We start from the raw sequence: 21,311 nt of genomic DNA, 5'->3' as shown, positions 1-21,311 counted from the left end.
AAGGAGGAGAGGGACTCAAGTCAGAATCCGAGGCGGCCGTGCCAAAAAAGGCTGGGCTCGGAGTTCGGCGGGGCCCCCTGCCGCTGTGCGGGGCGCCTCGGAGGCTGTGATCCCCCCCCCCCCCCCCAGGGAGGTCCAGCCGGGGACCGCGCCACGCCGGGGTGGTTGCCAAGGGCCTACCCAGCCTGCGGCTCTAGTTGCTAGGACCTCCATCTTGAGGCCGGTGGCCGCGGCACCCCCGGAAGGGGTTGCCGAGTGGGGCATTCACTTCCGGTTTGGGGCCTGCAGCGGCGGCGGCGGCGGCGGTGGCGGCGGCGGCGGCGGCCTCGGGTCGGTGTAGAAAATGGCGCTGGTGCAGCGGCTCGGGCTTCTCCCCGCGGCGCTACGGAGGGCTTGAGGCTCGCGAGCCTCACTCGCCGCGCCCCACTTGCTCGTGCACTTTACACACATGAGGTGAGTGGGGCGGGGGCCTCCCTCAGGGCGGGAGGAGCCTCGGGCGCTGCCGCAGGGCCCCCGATTGCGGGCTGCAGCGGCGGCGCCGGGCGTCCCCGAGATCTCGGGCCTCGGCGCGAGGGAAACCGGCTGCGCTGCTGCGGAGGCCGGACGGGAGGCCCGGAGGGGCGGCGCTGCACGGCTGGGGCCAGGCCGGGGGCTGCGGCTCGCTCGCGTCGCCTGACCGCAGTCGGGGTTGCAGCCCCGCAGCTTTGTGAGCCCCCCCGGGCTCCCCTCCCCCTCCCCATCCGGCCCCGGCGCGAGCCTCTGCCGCAGCAGCTCCGTTTTCATGCGCATCTCTCTCTCTCTCCCTTTTTCTTTTCTGTTCCAGAGAATTGGAAGCTAAAGCTACCAAAGACGCAGAAAGAAATCTTAGCAGGTAAGATGGGCGAGCTTACCGCCTCTCGACCTATTAATCTTGTATTTCCACTCTGGCTCGACCTTGCTGGGTTTAGAAGTTACCCGGTGTCATTTTCTTTCGCACGCAGGGAGCAGACACGGAGAAGAGGCCGGAGGGAATACTGCATGGAGGGATTGCGGGGAGATGCGTAATTACGCGTGTGTTCCTTTCTTTGGGGGTGGGGGGAACACAGCGAAAAGCAATTCTTGTAAACTTAGTTAAAGCATTCTCACCCTTTTAGAATTTAATTAGGGGACTTGTGCATTAATTACTATTGTAAATGGTTGCAGGCATTGTGTGACTCATGATTGAGGCGGCCCTTATGGCGGGCTGTCAAACTGTTTTGGCTTCCCCGTTATTACTTTGAAACTCAAATTGTTGCCTTTATAAAAAGATACTATGTGTTCGCATTTTTTTTTCCAACACATTGTAGTCAGGCGGATTCTGTTGCACTGGAAAGAAACAGTGTTGCCCTTGAACTTTACCAAGCATAAACTGCGTTTTGTTTTCTTTTGAAAATACATTTATATCTACGTTCTGTATGTGCTCTTTTTATCAGCTGGTAAAATAATTAAAAATCTGTTCCAGTAAGTGGCTCTCATTCCTCTTGGACCTGAGTGCTTTTGCACTGGTAATTTAAATCTTCACCACAAAGGGGTTTTTTGGTTTTTTTAAACGATGCCTTTATGGAAATGTTGAGCTTTATTGAGCTGTAATTGCTTAAGCATCAGGGCATTGCACCATATTTAACTCTTTTTCACATTCATTTTCTGTCTTACAGTCTTTTCCTTTCTTATTCGCCGTTTTATTTTGCATCGTATTGGGACACTCAGAAACTTCTAGATTAACCTAATCAGTGAGCAGCTTTCTTTCACTTGAACAGAATAAAATAAAATTTCTCTATCTCAGGTCTTAATGTAGTTTGTGCTTGGTGATTTTAAGGTTTATGTTTGTGTTGAGGTTCTTAATTAACATTCACAGTTCAAATCATCTGAATATTTTTCAGCATATGGAATCATTTCAAACTGCTAGTCTTTTGAGTTTTATAGATATTAATTTGTTAAAGTGATCATTAAAGAATCTGTTAAGTCGGTGAAGGATGGACGTCATCGTCTTACCAAATAAGAGATTTTCTGTTATTCAAAATAATTACAGGATCATTTAAAGGAAATCAAACCCGATGTCACTGACTAACTGTTGGATATTTAAATAAGTTTTGTCAGAAGCTATTAAAGAAATGTTAAGATATGAAACCGTTAAATAAAAGAGGTTGAATATTTAAGGTGTAATGTCAGAAAGGAGCTTGGAGGTATCAGTCTGTTTCTCTTCCTTTTTTTGCTTTGTCAGGTAACTATATCAGTGTAATTCCTTTGGAGGTGTTCTGGGACTATAAATTAAAAATTGTCTCTACCACAGGTATAATTTTTATATGCTATTACAGTTGGATAGAACTTGGAGTCTCTGTATCATCTATGTATGAGAGTCTGAATCCCAGCTTTGGCACTTACAGTATGACCTTGACTCTTGGCAAATCACTTAGCCTCTCTGTTCCTAATCTATAAAACAAGAGGTTTGGGCCAGCTAGTTGCTAAGGTCCGTTAGGTCCCTAGGGTTTTATAAAAAGGAGTCAAGTGTTGTCCCTGGCCACAGAGAGCATGTGCAGTCTAGGAGGAGGACTGTCATGGGTACATAAATAACTAATACAAGGTAGATGATGTAAGAGTCAAAAGAAGATACCATTCCATTCATATACTTAAGGCTCTTCAGTTGGTCAGAAGGAATGAAAAGGAAAAACAACAGGGCCCTGTGTACTAAGGACCTTGTGAGAGGGGAACATTTCCTAAAGGTTAAAAGTTTCCTGAGGCGGGAGAGAGATGATTAGGTGGGTAAATGCTTCCTTTCAACTCCATCCTTAGCTCTGTGCTTCCTTTTTCACAAATAAGGAGAGTATATCTTTACCCATTTGTGCTCTCCCCAGGAAGGCATTATCCTATATTCATTCAGTAACCATTTCTTGAGCATCTTATATGTTCCAAACGGAAGACTAGGCACTAGGGAGGGGAAGAATGGAAGTAGCTGAATTTATTGAGTGTTTTTTCTGTCTGCCTGGCACACTTTTCTGAAGGTCTTATATTGACTCATCTGATCCTGGAACACTGTGAGGTAGGTACTTTTACTGTTCCTGTTTTATAGGTGAAGACTTTGATGCACAAAGAGGTTAAGTAGCTTTCAGGAGGCCACACCACTGGTACGCTTTGGACTGTATTGTGTTGCTTCACAAGAGGCATGGTTCTTCACCTTGAAAAATTTGAAAAAATCTTTGGGGAGGCACAACCCACACATACAAGCAACACTTCTAGATCAGAATTTCTCAACCTGGGCACTGTTGACATTTTGACCAGATTATTGATTAGTGTGAATTCTGCCCTGTGCATTGTGGGATGTTCAGCAGCGTCTACCAGAAATACTCAGATGTGACAATCAAAAATGTCTTCAGATACTGCCAGAGGTCCCCTGGAGGGCAAAGTCACCCACACTGTTGTAGATCTTCATGTTTCACGAAGATAACCAAACATTTGGATTTTTAACGTTAAATCTTTAAATGTTAAATATCTTTTAATACCATGGAACTCCAAATTCCCATTGTATAGACCCCCTGTTTGGAAACTCTAGTCTCTGAATGAATGACAAAGTTACATTGCCATTCTCCCTTCCCTCTGCTAAACTGCAAACCCTCAAGACAGCATGCCAGGTAGCCCGTGCCAGTTAAACAAAATTGGCACAATAGATAAGTTTAGTTGCCCACACAAGGTAAACTATCTAATTTACTGTTGGCCATTAAAATTGTCACTTTTTGTCGGTATCCTGGGCATTCAAAAGAGAACTGTAATGTCTAGATGTGTGAGATCGCCATTGGAACTAAATTTTAAAGAATGGAATCAGTTTTGAAAGGCAGAGAAAAAGGCACTGTAGGAACAACAGCAGAAATGAAGGCACAAAATCCAGAAAGTATAGGGTGGGGGCAGGTGTCGAGTTTCTTGAATATCAGGTTGAGGACTTTTTGCATAAATCTTACATTGTGGGAAGCTACTACGTGCTTTTAGGTAGGGTGGTGATAGGATAGAAAAATGATAACTAGTGACCTGGGCAAGAGGTGTGATGAAGACATGAATTAAAATGGTAGTAGAAAGAGGGGAGAGTGTGAGATACTGAAGATGTGGAGTATGGGGTTTGGCAGCTACCTAGTCTGTGATTAGTTGTGAGAGGAGTGAATACACGGGGTCTCTGTCCAAGCTGAATGGGAGATTGACCCAGCCTCTGAACAGAACAGATGTGAGAACAGAAATAGGAGTTTGGAGAGATAAGATGGTAAGTTACAGTTTATAGTTGTAAAAAACCTCTTGTAACTCAACTTAGCTAACTTAAAAAAATATATATACCAAAGTGATAGAATCATTGAATATTTAGATCTGGACCATGATCCCAGCCAATATTCTGATCCCTTCATTTTACAGATGAGAAAGCTATGGTCAAGGTTATAGTCTCTAACAAGTGACAGAGCTGGGATTCAAACAGGCCTTTTGACTCTCACTATAGGGTTCTTACAGCTAGGCAGCATTTTGTTTTATATTGCACAACAGAAAAGAGATAACTTTGATTTCTCCTTTCTTTCTGAAAACGTGAGAACAATTCCCTCAATATATTTTGTGACCATTTTACTAATTTACTGTAACATAGGGTGTGTTGTCTAGAGTAGAACTACATGCTTCATGTTATGCTGATTTTTTTTTTTTGTCTCTAAACCAACCATTAAATGTCATCAAGAGAAGTCGTTAAAGATGCTGTGTACCATATAATGTAGCATCTAAACTGGAACGTTTTTATCTGAGACCTTTACTTGGGACATGCTAAATAAGAAAAGACTAGGGACAGCAGGAGTAAACCAGAGCATTAGGTCTTCCTAGATAAGGTGGATCCTGCTCTTGGAATTCACCAAACTTTATCTGGAAAAAAAAAAAAAAATCTTCTGATTTTGTTAAGCTTTTCTGTTGCTTTCCTGTGATGTAGTGTAGGCCAGCAATTTCCTATTAGTAGGTTTCTTTCTAGCTTTATTTGGCAGCTATGTGGTATATCAATTGGTAGAATAAATGAATCACAAACTGTAAGCTTAATTGTAAAATGTGTAACAACCCTCTGGAAGTTTTAAATACAAACATCATTAAAAAATCTGAGTACCATTCTGTAACTCTTGTGAGTTTTGGCATCTGAAGTAAGTGTGCAAGTATAAAATACAGTCCTTTACAGTTCTGTTTTATGACAACCTCAGAAGTATTGCCCATAATTGGAAAGACTAAAATAGATATGGCTGTATATATTCTTGTCAGACTGACTTATGACGTCTCTCACTCAAAATCGAGAAAATGTCCTCTCATTTAAAAAATTTAAAAAATCATTCTGATCTTCAGCAAAGTAGCAAGAATAGTGCAACGAACACCTGTATCTCCACCTAGGTTTACCAGTTACTAATATTTTGCCAAATTTGTTTTATCATGCCCTGTCACCCCTAAATAAGACAATATGTATCTCCCAAGAACAAGGGCATTCTACATAACAGCAATCAGATTATCACAGTCGGAGAAGTTTAACTTTGTTACAGTACTATTTGGTCCATATTCAAATTTTTCCAGTTGTCCTAATAATGTCTTTTATTTATTTATTTATTTTTGGACATTTTTTGGGGGGGTCGGGTAGCTATTTAATTTTTTTAAATTTTATTTTTGGCTGCGTTGGGTCTTGGTTGTTGCACGCAGGCTTTCTTTAGTTGCGGCGAGCCGGGGCTACTCTTCGTTGCGGTGCGCGGGCTTCTCATCACGGTGGCTTCTCTTGTTGTGGAGCACGGGCTCTAGGCGCGCGGGCTTCAGTAGTTGTGGCACACAGGCTCAGTGGTTGTGGCGCACGGGCTTAGTTGCTCTGCAGCATGTGGGATCTTCCCGGACCAGGGCTCGAACCCGTGTCCCCTGCGTTAGCAGGCGGATTCTTAACCACTGCGCCACCAGGAAAACCCTAATAGTATCTTTTAAAATGTAGTTTGTTCTTTTCTCTCAGTTTCTTAATCCAGGGTTGCATTTAGTCATCTGTAATTTCCTTCCATCAGGAGCAGTTCCTTATGCATTTCTTCCCCTTTCATGACATGGACATTTTGGAATAGTCCAGACTAGTTGTTTTTGCAGGCTTCAGTTTGGATTTGTCTGGTTTCTGTATGATTAGATTCAGGTTAAACCTTGTTGGCAGGAATACCACATAGGTGATGTGTTTGTTCTTAGTGCATCACATCAGGCCCTCTCCCTGTCCCCTTTGAAGGAAGTTAGCTAAAAGTTTACCCAGTACTTTTACCTTTACATTAGCTCAGTGCTTCTTTCATTTTAGGATATGACAATTAGTTGAAACTGAGGTATAATTTTAAATAGTTGAAGTTACAGTAATTACAAGTCTTTTTTAAATTGGCCAACTATAACGATTGCAGCTTTTTTGAAGGGTTATTCTGAAGGTAGCTCTTCCATTGTTAGACACAAAAGTTGCGTGTTTTTGGCTTTCACCAGTAGTAAACCGAACCCTGGTAAGAAAATGAAACATAGGACTGGGCTTGTGATATGCATTCTTCAAAAGAATACCCCAGTGAAGTTAGAGTGGCATTGTGCCACCAGAACAGGGTTTCTCATCCTGGATTCCACAGAGGGACCACAGGTGGTATGAGGTAGTTTGAAAAACTGAATGTGTGCTTTAAAAAAAAGAAGAAAAAGATGATCCTCAGCATTTATCAGATTTCAAAGGCTCATGGCTCTGCAAATATTAAGAAACATTGTGTTATGGGGGGGAGGTTAGAGGAGCTGAATAATGTCAGTAAAAGGGAGATTTTAAGATTTAAAAGAGAGAAAGTAACATTCAACTAAGGCATAGTTTCTCTCAAAAAAAAACAGACCCAAAAGACCAACATGAAAATACAGTTGTCCCTCAGTATCTGAGGGGGATTGGTTCCAGAACCCGCACCCCAGCCCATAGCAAAATCCAAGGATGCTCGAATCCCTTATATAAAGTGGTGTAGTATTTGCATATAACCTGTACACATTTGCCTGTGTACTTTAAATCATCTTTAGTTTACTTATAATACCTGATACAATGTAAATACTATGTAAATAGGTGTAAATACAATGTAAATGTTATGTGAACAGATACCCATGTATGGCAAATTCAGGTTATGCTTTTTGGAACTTTCTGGAATTTTTTTTGATCCTTGGTTGATTGAATCTGTGGATTTGGAACCCGGGATAGAGGGCCAGCTGTATAGTTTAAATGTCATATTAAGGTGGTCTTACTTTTAAAATGAATTGCATACTCTGTGTGAGCTGGGTATGAAGCAGAAATCCTAGCATTTCTACTCTTGTAACTAGGGAAAAGCATTTTGAATTTTAGGCAGTAGTATGTTGTGTGACCATGACTCAGCTGACTTCCCGTTTCAGATGGAATGTTCAAAACAGATTGAAACTTGGTTAAGGAATTTTATACTTTGAACCTTACAAGATATTTTCTGCAAACAGCAATTGATTGGATTTTGTATAATAACAAACAAGATTAAACCAAGTCACTTGTTTTGCTATTCTTACTAGTGGTTTTGAGTCAGCCAGCATTTATTGAACAGCTTGCTGCAGTGATATTGAATATTTTTATAATTTTGACATCTGTGTTTTGTTGACTTGGGTCCCTTCTTTCTCTTATTCTTCTGGAGGATCCCCCTAAAACACAAGGAAATAGTGCTGTGTGGTGTGAAATATGCACTAATTTAAAATGTATTTTTAAGCATTACTTTGATAATTGACCATACAAAGGCTGTCAGAGAAATATGTTTTACTTAATATTCTTCTTGTGAATCCCTAGGTGATGTGAGGCATATAAGTGAGAATCTTACCATGTAAAAATAGAAAGGGACATAAAATGTGCATTCTCTACACTGCTGCAGGTTAATCATGCTCAAGCCACAGTTCTGAGCCTGTCACTCACTATTTCTTAGAAACCTCTGCCGCCTCCCTAGTGACTCTGGAATTGAAGCCCAAACTCTTGTCTGTGCTAAGCTTATCTGTTTAGCTTTATCCCTTCTACCTTTTGCCCTGTCCTCAGTTCCTCCTTCTCTGAATGTCTCCTTCAAATTCTACCTCAATTTTTTTTTCTAACAGCTTTATTGAGATTAAATTCACATACCATAAAGTTCAGTCTTTTTTTTTTTTTTTTTTTTTTTTGCGGTACGTGGGCCTCTCACTGTTGTGGCCTCTCCCGTTGCAGAGCATGGGCTCCGGACGCGCAGGCTCAGCGGCCATGGCTCACGGCCCAGCCGCTCCGCAGCATGTGGGATCCTCCCGGACCCGGGCACGAACCCATGTCCCCTGCATCGGCAGGTGGACTCTCAACCACTGCGCCACCAGGGAAGCCCTAAAGTTCACTCTTTTAAAGTACATGATTCAGTGGTTTAGTATATTTACAGAATTGTGCAATCATCACAACTACCTAATTACAGAACATTTTTTTATCCGCCCCCCCCCCAAAAAAAACCCCATACCCGTTAGCAATCACTCCCCATTCACTCCATCCCCTGGCAACCACTAATCTATATTCTGTATGGATTTGCCTATTCCGGACATTCCATATAAATAGAATCGTATAATATGTGGCCTTTTGTCTTGCTTGTTTCACTTAGCATGTTTTCATAGTTTATACATGTTGTAGCACGTACTTAATTCTTTTTATGGGCAAAAAATATTCCATTGTATAGCTGTACCACATTTTGTTTATCCATTCATCAGTTGATGGGCATTAAGGTTGCTTTCACTTTTGGGCTATTATGAATAGTGATACTGTGAACATTCATGTGCAAGTGTTTGTGTGGACGTACATTTTCAGTTCTCCTGGGTATGTACTTTGGGGTGGAATTGCTGGGCATATGGTAATTCTATGTTTAACTTTTTGAGAAACTGCCAAACTATTTCCAAAGCAGCTGTACCATTTTACACTTCCACCAGCGGTGTATGAGTATTCCATTTTCTCCACATCCTCACCCACACTTGTTATTGTTCTTTTTTTTTTTTTTTTTTAATTTATTTATTTATGGCTGTGTTGGGTCTTCATTTCTGTGCGAGGGCTTTCTCCTGTTGTGGCAAGCGGGGGCCACTCTTCATCGCGGTGCGTGGGCGTCTCATTATCGCGGCCTCTCTTGTTGCGGAGCACAGGCTCCAGACACGCAGGCTCAGTAGTTGTGGCTCACGGGCCTAATTGCTCCGCGGCATGTGGGATCTTCCCAGACCGGGCTCGAACCCGTGTCCCCTGCTTTGGCAGGCAGACTCTCAACCACTGCGCCACCAGGGAAGCCCGTTATTGTTCTTTTTGATTATAGTCATTTTAGTGGATGTGGAGTGATATCTTATTGTGCTTTTGATTTGCATTTCCCTAATGACTGATAATACTGAGCATCCTGTCACGTGCTTACTGGCCATTTGTGTGTTTGATTTGGAGAAATGTCTATTCACATCCTCTGCCCATTTTACAGTTGGTTATATTTTTATTGTTGAGTTGTAAGAGTTCTTTATATGTTCTAGATACAAGTCCTTTATTAGATACATGATTTACAAATATTTTCTCCTATTCTGTGGGTTGCCTTTTCACTTTCTTGATGTCCTTTGAAGCACAAAAATTTAAAATTTTGGTATGGCCAATTTGCTGTCTTTACCATTTTTGAGTGTACATTTCAGTGAAATTAAGCACATTCACAATGTTGTGCAACTGTCACTACCAGTGACTCTTTTCATCTTGCAAAACTGAGACTCTGTACCTATTAAACAATAACTCCCCATTCTCTCCTCCCCTCTGCCCTTGGGAAGCACCATTCTACTTTCTGTCTCTATGAATTTGACTGTTATAGGAACCTCTTGAGTGGTTCCTAGAACCACTCGTAATATTTGTCCTTTTGTGAGTGGCTTATTTCACTTAGCATAATATTCTCAAGGTTCATACATGTTTTAGAACATTAGCCAATTGATTTTTGTATGTTGATCCTGTATCCTGCAGCTGTGCTGAACCCGTTTTTTGTGTGTGTGTGTGTGTGTGTGTGTGTGTGTGTATATTCCTTAGGACTTCTATACATAGGACCATATTAATTGTGAATAAAGATAAGTTTTATAATTTCCTTTCCAATCTTGGTGCCTTTGTTTCTTTTTCTTGCCTAATTTTCCTGACCAGAACCTATAGTAAAATGTTGAATAGGAATGGCAAGAGTGAACATCCTTGTCTTGTTTCTAATCTTAGAGGAAGAGCATTCAGTCTTAACCATTAAGTATAATGTGAACTGTGGGCTTTCTGTAGATGGCCTTTATCAAATTAAGGAAGTTTCCTTCTATTCCTAGTTTGAATGTTTTTATCTTGTCATGAAAGGGTGTTGGATTTTGTCAAATGCTTTTTCTGTGTCTGTTGAGGTCACGTTGGTTTATGCTTTGTTCTGTTAATGTTGTATTACATTGATTTTCATATGTTAAACCAACTTTGCATTCCTGGGATAAATCCCTCTTGGGCAAGGCATATAGTCCTTACTATATGTTGCTAGATTCGATTTATTAGTCTTCTGTTAAGGATTTTTGAGTCTGTGGTCATAAGGGTTATTGATCTGTAGTTTTCCTTTCTTGTGATATCTTTGTCTTTTGGTACCAGGTATGGTCTGGTTTGGAATCTAGAATCCGGGGTCTTGAGCTGTTTGGTTTGGCATCTACCTCATTCTGCATTGTGCATTAATAATTGTTTTTATATATCCAGTTCCACTTTTTCTTTTTATTTTTTCCCACTTTATTAAGGTATGATTAACAAAATTAATTCCATTTTCTTTTCCCCCCAGCAGTTAGTGCATTGCCCGTGTATGTGTGTGTGTTTTATTGAGATATAATTGACATCTAACTTTGTACAAGTTTAAGGTGTACAGCTTGCTGATTTGAGACATTTATATGCATGTTTACCCTTGAACAACATGGATTTGAACTGTGTGGATTTTTATATGTAGATTTTTTTTCCCCCACTAAATACATATTACAGTACTACATGATCTGTGGTTGGTTGAATCAGTAGATGTGGAACTGTGGGTTTGGAGGGCCAACTGTAAAGTTATATGCAGATTTTTGACTGCATGTGGTCAGTGCCTCTAACCCCTGCCTTGTTCAAGGGTCTACAGTATTACAATATGATTACCACTGAAGCATTAGCTAACACTGCTATCATGTCACATAATTATCATTTCTTTTTCGTGGTGAGAACATTTAAAATCCAGTCTCTGAGCAACTTTGAAGCATATAACATAGTATTGTTGACTGTAATCACTATTCTGTACATTAGATTTCCAGAACTTATTCTCCTTAGTTTCAGGAGTTGCAGGTTTGTACTATTTAACAACATCTCCTCAATTCTCCTATCCCCCAGCCCCTGCAAGTTCAGGTTTTTTAGAGTCCACATATAAGTGATAATCATATAGTATTTGTCCTTCTCTGTCTGACTTATTTTACTCAGCATAATGCCCTTAAGGTTCGTCCGTGTTGTTGCAAATGGCAGAATTTTCTTCTTTCTCGAGGCTGAATATTATTCCTTTGTATGTGTATACAACACCTTCTTCATTCATTGATGGACACTTAGGTTGTTTCTATATCTATATGTGAATAATGCTGCAATAAACATGGGAGTGCAGATATCTTTTTGATATCCTGTTTTCATTTCTCTTGGATATATACCCAGAAGTGGGATTGCTGGGCCATTAGTAGTTGTATTTTTAGTTTTTTAAGGAACCTCCATACTGTTTTCCATAGTGGCTGCACCAATTTACATTTCCACCAGCAGTGCACAAAGGTTCCCTTTTCTCCATGTCCTCACCGACACTTGCTACACTTGTTACCTCTTGTCTTCTTGATGACAACCATTCTAAGAGGTGAGTCAATTCCATTTTCTACTGTATGCTCTCCTTTCTTTGGTCGCAATCTTCTTTGTGTCCTAACATTAGTTTAGCGCCATATTTTGTACCTAGTTTCTTGTAGCTAATGTTTAGTGTACACTTATGTGCATCTCTTAAGCACTTCCTCTGCATTACCTAATTTAATCTTCACAACAACCCTCTGAGGGAGGTACAGTTTAAGACCTCTTATAAACAAGGAGACGGAGGCTTTAGAGAAATTAAACAAGTTGCTTACACAAGTCGGTAGTGGAGTTGAGATTTAAGCCCACGTCTCTTTGGGATCAGAGCCAGAGCTCTTAACCTCATGCTGTGCTGCCCAGGAAATGCTTGTTTGAATAGATTGGATTTAAACTGGTCCTTAAAGAAGTAGAATGTGGGTAGAAGAGAGTGAAAAGAGTGCATGTTTGGTGGTGGATGGCGTTAGAGTGTTAGTAACAGCAGGGAAGAAGGAATTGGTATTAAATTGGAGTACTAATATAAGTAGAACTGCTTTTTGTCCCCAGAACAGTAATTAGTTCTATTTGGAAGAGTGAGATTAACATCTTAAATAATTAGAAAATGAGCATTGTTTAATTAGAGGCCAAGGGTGAGTTTTATATGAGTTGGAAAGAATTATGAAGGAACTAGTAATTGTTAAGCCTCAAAAGAGGAGTAGATTTAGGAGCGTAGCTTAGCAAACCGGATTTGGGGTCAGCCTTTACCATTGTCTTACACTGTACAGGTCATTTAGAGCTTCCAGTCATTGGTTTCTTTTAGTGTCAAATGGCAATAACAAATTCTGTGTTTTGGCATTGTGGTTCAAAATGGATGATCTCTTCAGAGCACCTTGTAAACTGTACAGTGCTCCTGTTGCTACGGTGGGGGGTTTCAGTTCTTTTAAAATTCTAATATCACTATCCCCGACCTGCGCTTTTTATTTGAAAATAATTTCAGTCTGAGAGAAATTTTACTAGACAAAAAATTCCTGAATAGCCTCCATCTGTGTTCCTCAAATGGTGATATTTAACCACCTTTGCTTTCTCATTCTCTTTTTACATGCATAATGGTTTTTTTCCTGAACCATTTGAGAGTAACTTAGAGACGTGATGTCCCTTTACCCCTAAAAACTTAAATATTTATTTCCTAACATACTCAGCCATAAAAAAAGAATGAAATAATGCCATTTGCAGCAACATGGGTGGACCTGTGTTGCTGCAAACAGATTATCATACTAAGTGAAGTTAAGTCAGAGAAAGACAAACATTATATGATATCGCTTATATATGTAATCTAAAAAAATAATACACATCAAGTCATTTACAAAACAGACTCAGACATAGAAAACAAACCTATGGTTACTGAAGGGGAGGGGAGGGAGGGATAAATTAGGGATTTGGGATTAGCAGATACACACTACTATATATAAAATAACAAGGACCTGCTGTATAGCACAGGGAACTATATTCAATATCTTATAGTAACCTATAATGGAAAAGAATCTGAAAAAGAATGTGTGTTTGTGTATAAACTGAATCACTGCTGGACACCTGAAACATTGTAAATCAACTATATTTCAATTTAAAAATAAATATTTCCTAAATTCAAAGACATTTTCTTAGTAACTACAGTGCCATTATCAAAATTGGAAAAGTATTATTCAGTACAATCTTAATAGCAAATCTGCAGATCTTACTCAAATTTTGCCAATTGTCTCAGTAATAACTTTGAGAGCAAATTAAAAAAAAAAACAACAACTTCCTTCTGGTCAGAGATTCAATCTAGGATACAGGCTGCATTTAGTTTTCAAGTTTGTTTAGTCACCAGTATTCTGGAACAGTTTCTCAGTCTGTCTTTGTTTTTGAAGACCTTGATATTTTTTAAAGAGTACAGGTTAGTTATTTGGTAGAATGTCCCTCAATCTATATTTGTCTGATGTTTCCTCTTGATTAGATTTACATTATGTGTTTTTGGCAGGAACAGCACAGGACTGATGTTGTTTTGCTTATTGCCTCATATAAGGAGGTGCATCATGTCCATTTATCTCATTATTGGCGATGGTAACTTAAACTACTTGGGTAAGTTGAATACCAACTACCTGGTATATGTCAGGTTTCACCACTGTAAAGTTAGTACTTTCTCTTTGTAATTAATAATTATATTGTTGGGAGTACTTTGAAACTATGTAAATATATTATTTCTCATCAAGATTCTTGCCTGAGTCAATAGATTGCTAAATGGTGATTTTCTAAGTCCATTATTTTTGCTACATTAGTTGACATTCTACTGTGTGATCTGTCCCTTTACCTGTTAATTCATCCATTTATTCATTTATTCATATTAGTAGGGACTCATGGATTCTTCATTTATTCAATGGGTTGTAATCCTTTACTAGCATTATTTTATTGCTTAGTTTATGAGGCCAGTAGAAGCCCCCTTCAAGCTCATCCTCCTACTTTTGGAAGAGATCCAGACTATGTATCATCTGTATCTTCACTGATACCTCATCATATCCTATTTTCTTACTTTCTCTTCATTCTTAAGAGGAAGATATGCTGACTTCACTCCCGCCTATGCTTCACTACCTGCCTGTGCTTCACTACCTGCCTATGCTTTATGGTTCAAAATCAAATGCTATCTAGAAATACAGTGTTGCCGCCATCCTGTCTTTTGTCCTCTTTTCTCCACATATTTCTATCACAAATAGGTATTTTTATTAGTTTCTGTATGTGTGTGCTTCTAGAATTCCTTTACGCAAATACAAGCACATGGGGGATATATATTCCTATCTCTTCCCCACTTTTAACACAGAAGATAGTATACTGAACCTTAGTTTTTTCCCCAGTTAACTATATACCTTTCAGGTCCTTTCATATCAGAATATGGAGGCCTTCCTTATCTGTTTTACAGCAGTATAGTTATTCCATTTTACGGATGTATCAGTTTTATTTAACTACTTTAGCATTTGCAGGTATAAACTACCTGTGACTGTAAACCAGCTTCTCTTGTGTTACCCCATCTATTATCACCCTGTCTGATACCTTTATTCCTTAACCCCTTTTCTACTTCCAAATAAGTTCTAGTCTTCCTTATTTAAAAAAAAAAACTTCAGTTTTATCCTGGTTTTTTTTTTTTCATATCATGGCTAAATTTTTGAAAATCTGATCATGCTTAACCTCTTTTGCAGCAGTTTGGTTTCCATCTTTACTATCTGGTGAAATTACAGCTTTGAAGGTTACCAGTGACTTCCTGTTGTGGTGCTAGACTGGCTTTGGTGATTAATTTAGGCATAGGAGGACAAGAAGGAGGAAAAAAGAAGAGGCTGACAAGCAGATAGAAAAAGGAGAAGCAGGAAGGCTGGGAGAAAACAATAAATTGTAAGAGAAAAAGTAGGTGAACAACATTTTTTGGCAGAAGATGTGAAATTATTTTCAAAACTAGCTTGTAACATACAGTTGGTTTCTGTGTGAAGGTGAGCTGGCTTATGGTAGGTTGAGACTGATAGGCTAGTTGGGCCTTATGGAAAGTAGCCCCCTATTTTCTATAATCATTTCTAACAGCAGAGCCTCCATTTAAAAATTTTTGCTTTCTACAATCTGGAGTTGTCATTATCTTGTCTCTCTTTTGTCATTCTTATTTATATATATATATATACACATATATATATATATATTTTTTTTTTTTTTTTTCTTGTGTGTGTGGTACGTGGGCCTCTCACTGCTGTGGCCTCTCCCGTTGCGGAGCACAGGCTCCGGACGCGCAGGCCCAGCGGCCATGGCCCACAGGCCCAGCTGCTCCACGGCACGTGGGATCCTCCCGGACCAGGGCACGAACCCGCGCCCCCTGCATTGGCAGGCGGACTCTCAACCACTGCGTCACAAGGGAAGCCCCATTCTTATTAATACTGTCAACTATTCCAATTTCTTGTGATTATCTTGGATTTATTCTTTGCTATTCATTTCCACTTGCCACCATCATGGTTCAGGACATAACACTTTTACTTGGATTACTACAACAGTCTTCTCACCCTATTGAGCAAATTTATTTCCTACTTTTACCCAGTGCTTTTCCTCCCTTTTCTATCCCAGTCAACACTGGACCCTGAAATTGCCGTGCTAACAGTTCTCCATGCTTTGCTGGTGTCCTTGCCCTTTTGTGCTCCCTTGCTTGAAAAAGCCCACCTCTCTTTAGAAATCCTGCCTCTTCTTTAAGACCCAGATCAACTTCTTACTGCTCCATGAAGCTTTGCTTAGCTGTAACAGCTCATATGCATGTCTTATTTTCCTGAACTTGCTTATGGCCTCTACCAAATGATTTCTTGTTTCCATATTGCGGGTGTGTTCAGTTGTTGTTCCTACAAAATTGTAGTTTAAAACCATGTATTCTACTTGGGTTCTCCCAGTACACAGCAGACTGCTTGACTTTAGGAATCCCCAGGCACATTCTTATTGATTTATTGATTAAACATTTTGTAGGTTATTATTAAATGATTTTGGATACAGAGAGTCAGATCATCCAGGTACCTTGAGGGTCCGCTTCCTTGCTATCCTGTGGATGTGTACTTTTTTTAATGGGATTTTGTTTTTGTTTTTTTAACAAATGATATAATAATCTGGGCCGTGACATTTTTTCAGCTCAGCAGTGTGTCTTAGAGATCTTTTCTGTAAGGCCACATTTGTTGAGGGGGTTCCCCAAGACCACCCTCGGGTTTGATGATTCACTAGGAAGGCTCACAGGATTCAGCATATAGTCATACTCATGGCTGTGAATCATTACAGTGAAAGTATACAAAGCAAAATCCGTAAAGGGAAAAGGCACATTGGACAAAATCCAGAGGAAACTAGGTAGGTATAAGCTCCCAAGATTTCTGTCCCTGTGATGTCACACAGGATGTGCTTCATTTCTCTAGCATCAAATTATGATAACATATGTAAACCTGTCTACCAGGAAAGCTGGTTAGAAATTCAGTGCCTAGGGGTTTTTTTAGGGGCTGGTTATGTAGGTACCCTCTGCCTAACGTGTACCAAAATTCCCAACTGCCATAAGAAAAGTAGGCTTTCAGCAAAACTATACTGTTTGTACTAAGCTTACCCATATCAGTTAGGGATTGGTGGGAACCTCCCTGAAATCCAAGTTCCTTGACACCAGCCAGTGGCCAACCTTGCAGTCCTTTCTTAGGATCACAGTCTCAAACCTGCTGTGTTAATAACTCCTTTCTGCACACCATGGAAATCTATAACTCCCCTCCTTTTTTTTTTTTAAACTAATGCGTAGTATTTCATGGTATGAGTACATTATGATTTGTTTAATTTTTCCCTACTGATTGGCTTTTAGGCTATTATTTTGCAGTATCTATTTTTGTACATTTCCTTTTGTAGAGGCTTAGATTGAAATTGATGGGTCATAAACATAGTGACATTTAAAAGTTTAATATTGATATTTCTAAGTTGCTCACCAGAGGTCCTTGCTAGTCCATATCCAACAGCAGTTTACAGGAGTATCCTTTGGAAGTGACTGTTTTTAATGATACTCGTGTTGGGAATGTAGGGAAAACTGACCAAGCATCAGGAAGAGCAGTTCCAGGATGGGCTTTCTAGATCCCAGATCTATCTTGTTGCCATTATGGACACTTGTCTTACCCATTCTCTTCCTGTTCCTAAGACACTTGGTTCACACAGTTATCTGCTTCATCTATCTCTGATCTCCCACCTTGTTGCCTTTAACCATTTGGTTGGAGGCTTGTGATCATTTTGTCTTTTATTATGGAAAATTTCAAACATACACAAAAATAGAACAGAATAAAGAACTTTCACGTACCTATTACCCAGTTTCAGCAATTGTCAACATTTTGTCAATCTTGTTTCATTTTTCTGTTTTCCTTTTTTGGGAAGATGGGGTGGGGACTGGAGTAGTAAAAGCAAATCCTAGACATGATGTTTTTAAAAAACATTTTTTTGGTACTAATTTACAAAAATAATGCATGTTCACCATAACATTTTCCATGGGGATATGCTTTTTAAAAAACATAACAATTTCCCCAAACAGTTGGTTCAGTTGTGAGGTTACTCTAGTGTCCTAGTTCAGGAGGGTATTTCTTCATGTCTTTCCTTAAATTTGTATAAAGTTATACAAATACACAGACAACTTTAAAAAAATATGGGCTAACACTGTTCACAGTTCTGCAAATTGCTTTTTTTTCATTTAACAATGTTAGGGACATTCCTTCAAATCAATAAACAGATCAACTTTTTTTCAATCCAATATGCTATGCTATTATAAAGCCATTTCTTTATTGATGGACATTCAACTTTTCTGCTTTTCAGCCCTTGTGAACCTTGCAGTGAACCTTCATATGCATATGGCCTTGTGTACTAGTGCTTTATTTCTGTAAGACACATTCTGAAGCATGGGGTGGCTGGATAGATTATGTCTTCCTTCCTTCCTTCATTCCTGCCTCCCCCCCGCCCCCCCACGCAGTATCTTAGTTCCCCAGCCAGGGATTGAACCAGTGGCCCCTGTCGTGGAAGTGCGGATTCTGACCCACTGGTCGGCCAGGGAATTCTCAGATTATGTGTAACTTTAATTTTTAAAACTGTTACCACAATACTTTCCAAAAGGTTATAGTAGTTTTCTACCAGTTATATAAGCAAGAACCTCTTAACTTTCATTTTTGCCAGCACTGGATATTATTATTCTTGAACATTTTTGCCAGTGAAATTAGTATAAAAAAATAGTGTAGCATTATAGTTTTTTGCCTTTATTAGAAAGAAAACTCAGCAATTTATTTAAAAAATAATATATTGAATTGGCTTTATACTAGGAAATGCAAAGCTTGGTTCAATACTAGAAAATCCGTTGATAGAGTTAATCATATCAGTGATCAAAAGACAGAAATTCTGTAACCATTTCAATAGATACAAAAAAGAAATCTAAGAGAATATAGCATGCATTCATGACTGGATCTCCGAGCAAACCAGAAACAGAACAGCCTTTTACTTTTTAAATAGTAAAATTTAATATTAATACTGGAAAATTTTTAATATTTAAGTTTTTGAATACTTACATAGCTCAGAAACTAAAATACTGTATGAAAAGGTTTATACAGTGAGATCTCCCTTCCTCTCGGGCCCCAAATGCTTAGTTCCTTCTGCTTCCTCCCCCACAATTACTATTAGTTTCTTAGGTGTTCTTTTAGAGTCATTTTAGACACATACAGATGAATATGAATACATAGGCTCTCTCACTTTATACACAAATGGTAGAATACTGTGTACTCTGTCATGCACCTTGCATTTTTCATGAGTGTTTTTTTAAAAAGACAGGCATTTTTGCTCACTTCTGATAGCTTTTTAGCTACTCTCCTACTTCTCTTTTTTCTTAAAACAAACAAAAAAACCCCACAAAACGATTGAACTCCTCAAGTATGGACTTTACAGCTATTCACTGGTTGTGGTCTAGTTGTTTCTCCCACATTGTCCTCCTACAAACATTCACAAAATAAAAAATACTGAAATTGCTGTCTTAAATATCACCAATGCCTGGTCCCCTCTTGTTAAAACCAGTGGTTGTTTAGTCTTTGTCTTTGAGTCTTTTGCAGTTCTTGCTCCTGATTATACACCCCATGGTTTTTGGAACTCCAATACTTTGTATTTCCTGTAGTACATTGTTCTTAAGTGTTCTTATAAAAGGTGGAAGGAAATAAGAAAAGGATTGTGGAGGCACACAGTCTGAAGAAAAGATAAAAGTGAGAAGATCTATCACTTAACCTATCTAAAGGAAAAGGATTATTCTCTATGGCTTCTGAAAAGAGAGCTAGTACTTTGGGAGGTATTATGGTGTAGGGGAAAGGAAGGACCATGACTTTTGAGAACCAAGATTTGAATCCTTACTCCACTGTATACTAGCCGTATGACCTTGGACAAGTCGCTTAACCTTTCTGAGCTTCAGTTTCTTCATCTGTAGAAGGGAAACCTGTCCCTATCGTTTTAAAAAAGTGACAAATGGGAAAATATATTTAAACTGCCCAGCATAGTCACTGTAACATTTTAATCACTCAGAGGTTTGTTCTCATTCCTAGATCCAGAACTTGCATATTTGAGATATTTTGCTACTAACTTTCAAGGGATGAATGATTGCTGACTGGAATGTCGTCTTTGTGGAGCCATGTGCAACTTAGCATGTACAACATGGACAACTTAGACCTATCAGATCCATCGACCCTTATTCCTTTTGATAGATATGGTGAAAGATAGAATCAAATATCTTATATGACTCTCTACTAGCATTTAAATTCTGAAAGTCGAAGTGTTTAGGTATATTTATATATATTTTTTCCAGTTGGCTTTCTGAAGGAGATGTGGGAAAAGTGTGGTTAGTTGGTGGTGATGACAGTATTGAAGAAGAGAACTTTTTTCTCTTATGCTTCTGGTATCAACTGATACTATAATATTTCCTTGAGGAAATATGGTTCATCTTTTAAGTACTAAAGAGACCATTTTTGGTCAGGAAAACATTTGCTAATGTCATCAAAAAGTCTTCAAAATGAAGTTTGAGAAGGGAGAAAAAAATTCCGGTTAAATAGTAAAGGAACATCCCATAGAGTAAAATTATAGTGATGTAGAACAAGGTTAGAAAAGGACTTGTCTGTAATTCACAGGCAAACACAAAGAACAAATGCTAAAGATTCCTGAGTTTCTGCATAATAAGTGACCCTAAATATCTTGACAAAAGTAGAGTGAATACAGTCTTAGAGATGCCACTGAGAATTGGTGAGAGGGGTTCCTGACTAGGCATTTGAGTTGCGTACTCAAATGTGTTAAGTAAGCATTCTTCATTTAAACCTTACAGAAATGCTAGGAAGTAGGTGCATACGGTAATTTATCCCCAGTTTTAATGAGGAAACTGAGGCTGAAGGAGTTTAAGTATTTGGAGCTAGTAAACAGGTTTGGTTGAGTAACATGACAATGATGTAACTTATTTGCTTTTGTTTACGAATTTATTCTTTCTCTCACATGCTATGGCTATCTCAGCCTTGGCTTCCAGGATTACAGTGAGTGAGCTTGCTCAGTCTCATTACCTCCCTCACACAGAATGCTAGAGAATGAGTCATGATTACAGTTGGCTTGAATCTGTTTTGCTACTCTATTAGCCACATGACAGTGCTGCTTTGAACAAAACGGAATGAAATACAGCAACAGTTATCATCCTCTTCTTCCAACTTCTGATTTTAGCAGTTGTATAGTTAACTTTACTAAATTATCTTCAATTTACATAATGTCACTCATTTTGTTTTTCATGGTCTCCCTGCGTCTTCTCTCAGTTTCTTCCATCAGCAAAGCCACCTTAAGTTTTGTGTAATCTCAATGGAGTGCACCTATAGCACCCCTTCTAGTTTTGTATGTATTTGTCTGTGTTTCT

General features: G+C 39.2%; 1 protein-coding gene across 7 annotated transcripts in view; it reads left to right on the top strand.

Moving 5' to 3' along the window:
* The first annotated feature begins 276 nt into the window (after positions 1-276).
* The window catches only part of TNRC6A (trinucleotide repeat containing adaptor 6A), a 97,489-nt gene continuing 76,454 nt past the window's right edge, over positions 277-21,311 (top strand). For 2 of the 7 annotated variants that reach the window (XM_067706355.1, XM_067706354.1), the window contains exon 1: positions 11,769-11,894. In XM_067706355.1, the coding sequence (XP_067562456.1) occupies positions 11,830-11,894 (65 nt within the window). In that variant the 5' untranslated portion in view covers positions 11,769-11,829. Of the gene's footprint in view, positions 454-823; positions 872-11,761; positions 11,895-21,311 lie in introns of those variants that run through there. The other 5 variants (XM_067706352.1, XM_067706356.1, XM_067706357.1 and 2 more) reach the window with 5 other exon arrangements.

This window comes from Pseudorca crassidens, chromosome 15 (assembly GCF_039906515.1).
Source record: "Pseudorca crassidens isolate mPseCra1 chromosome 15, mPseCra1.hap1, whole genome shotgun sequence".
Classification (NCBI taxonomy): Eukaryota; Metazoa; Chordata; class Mammalia; order Artiodactyla; family Delphinidae; genus Pseudorca; species Pseudorca crassidens.
Note: the sequence above shows the minus strand (reverse complement) of the source record. Positions and strands in the feature narration are given on the sequence as shown.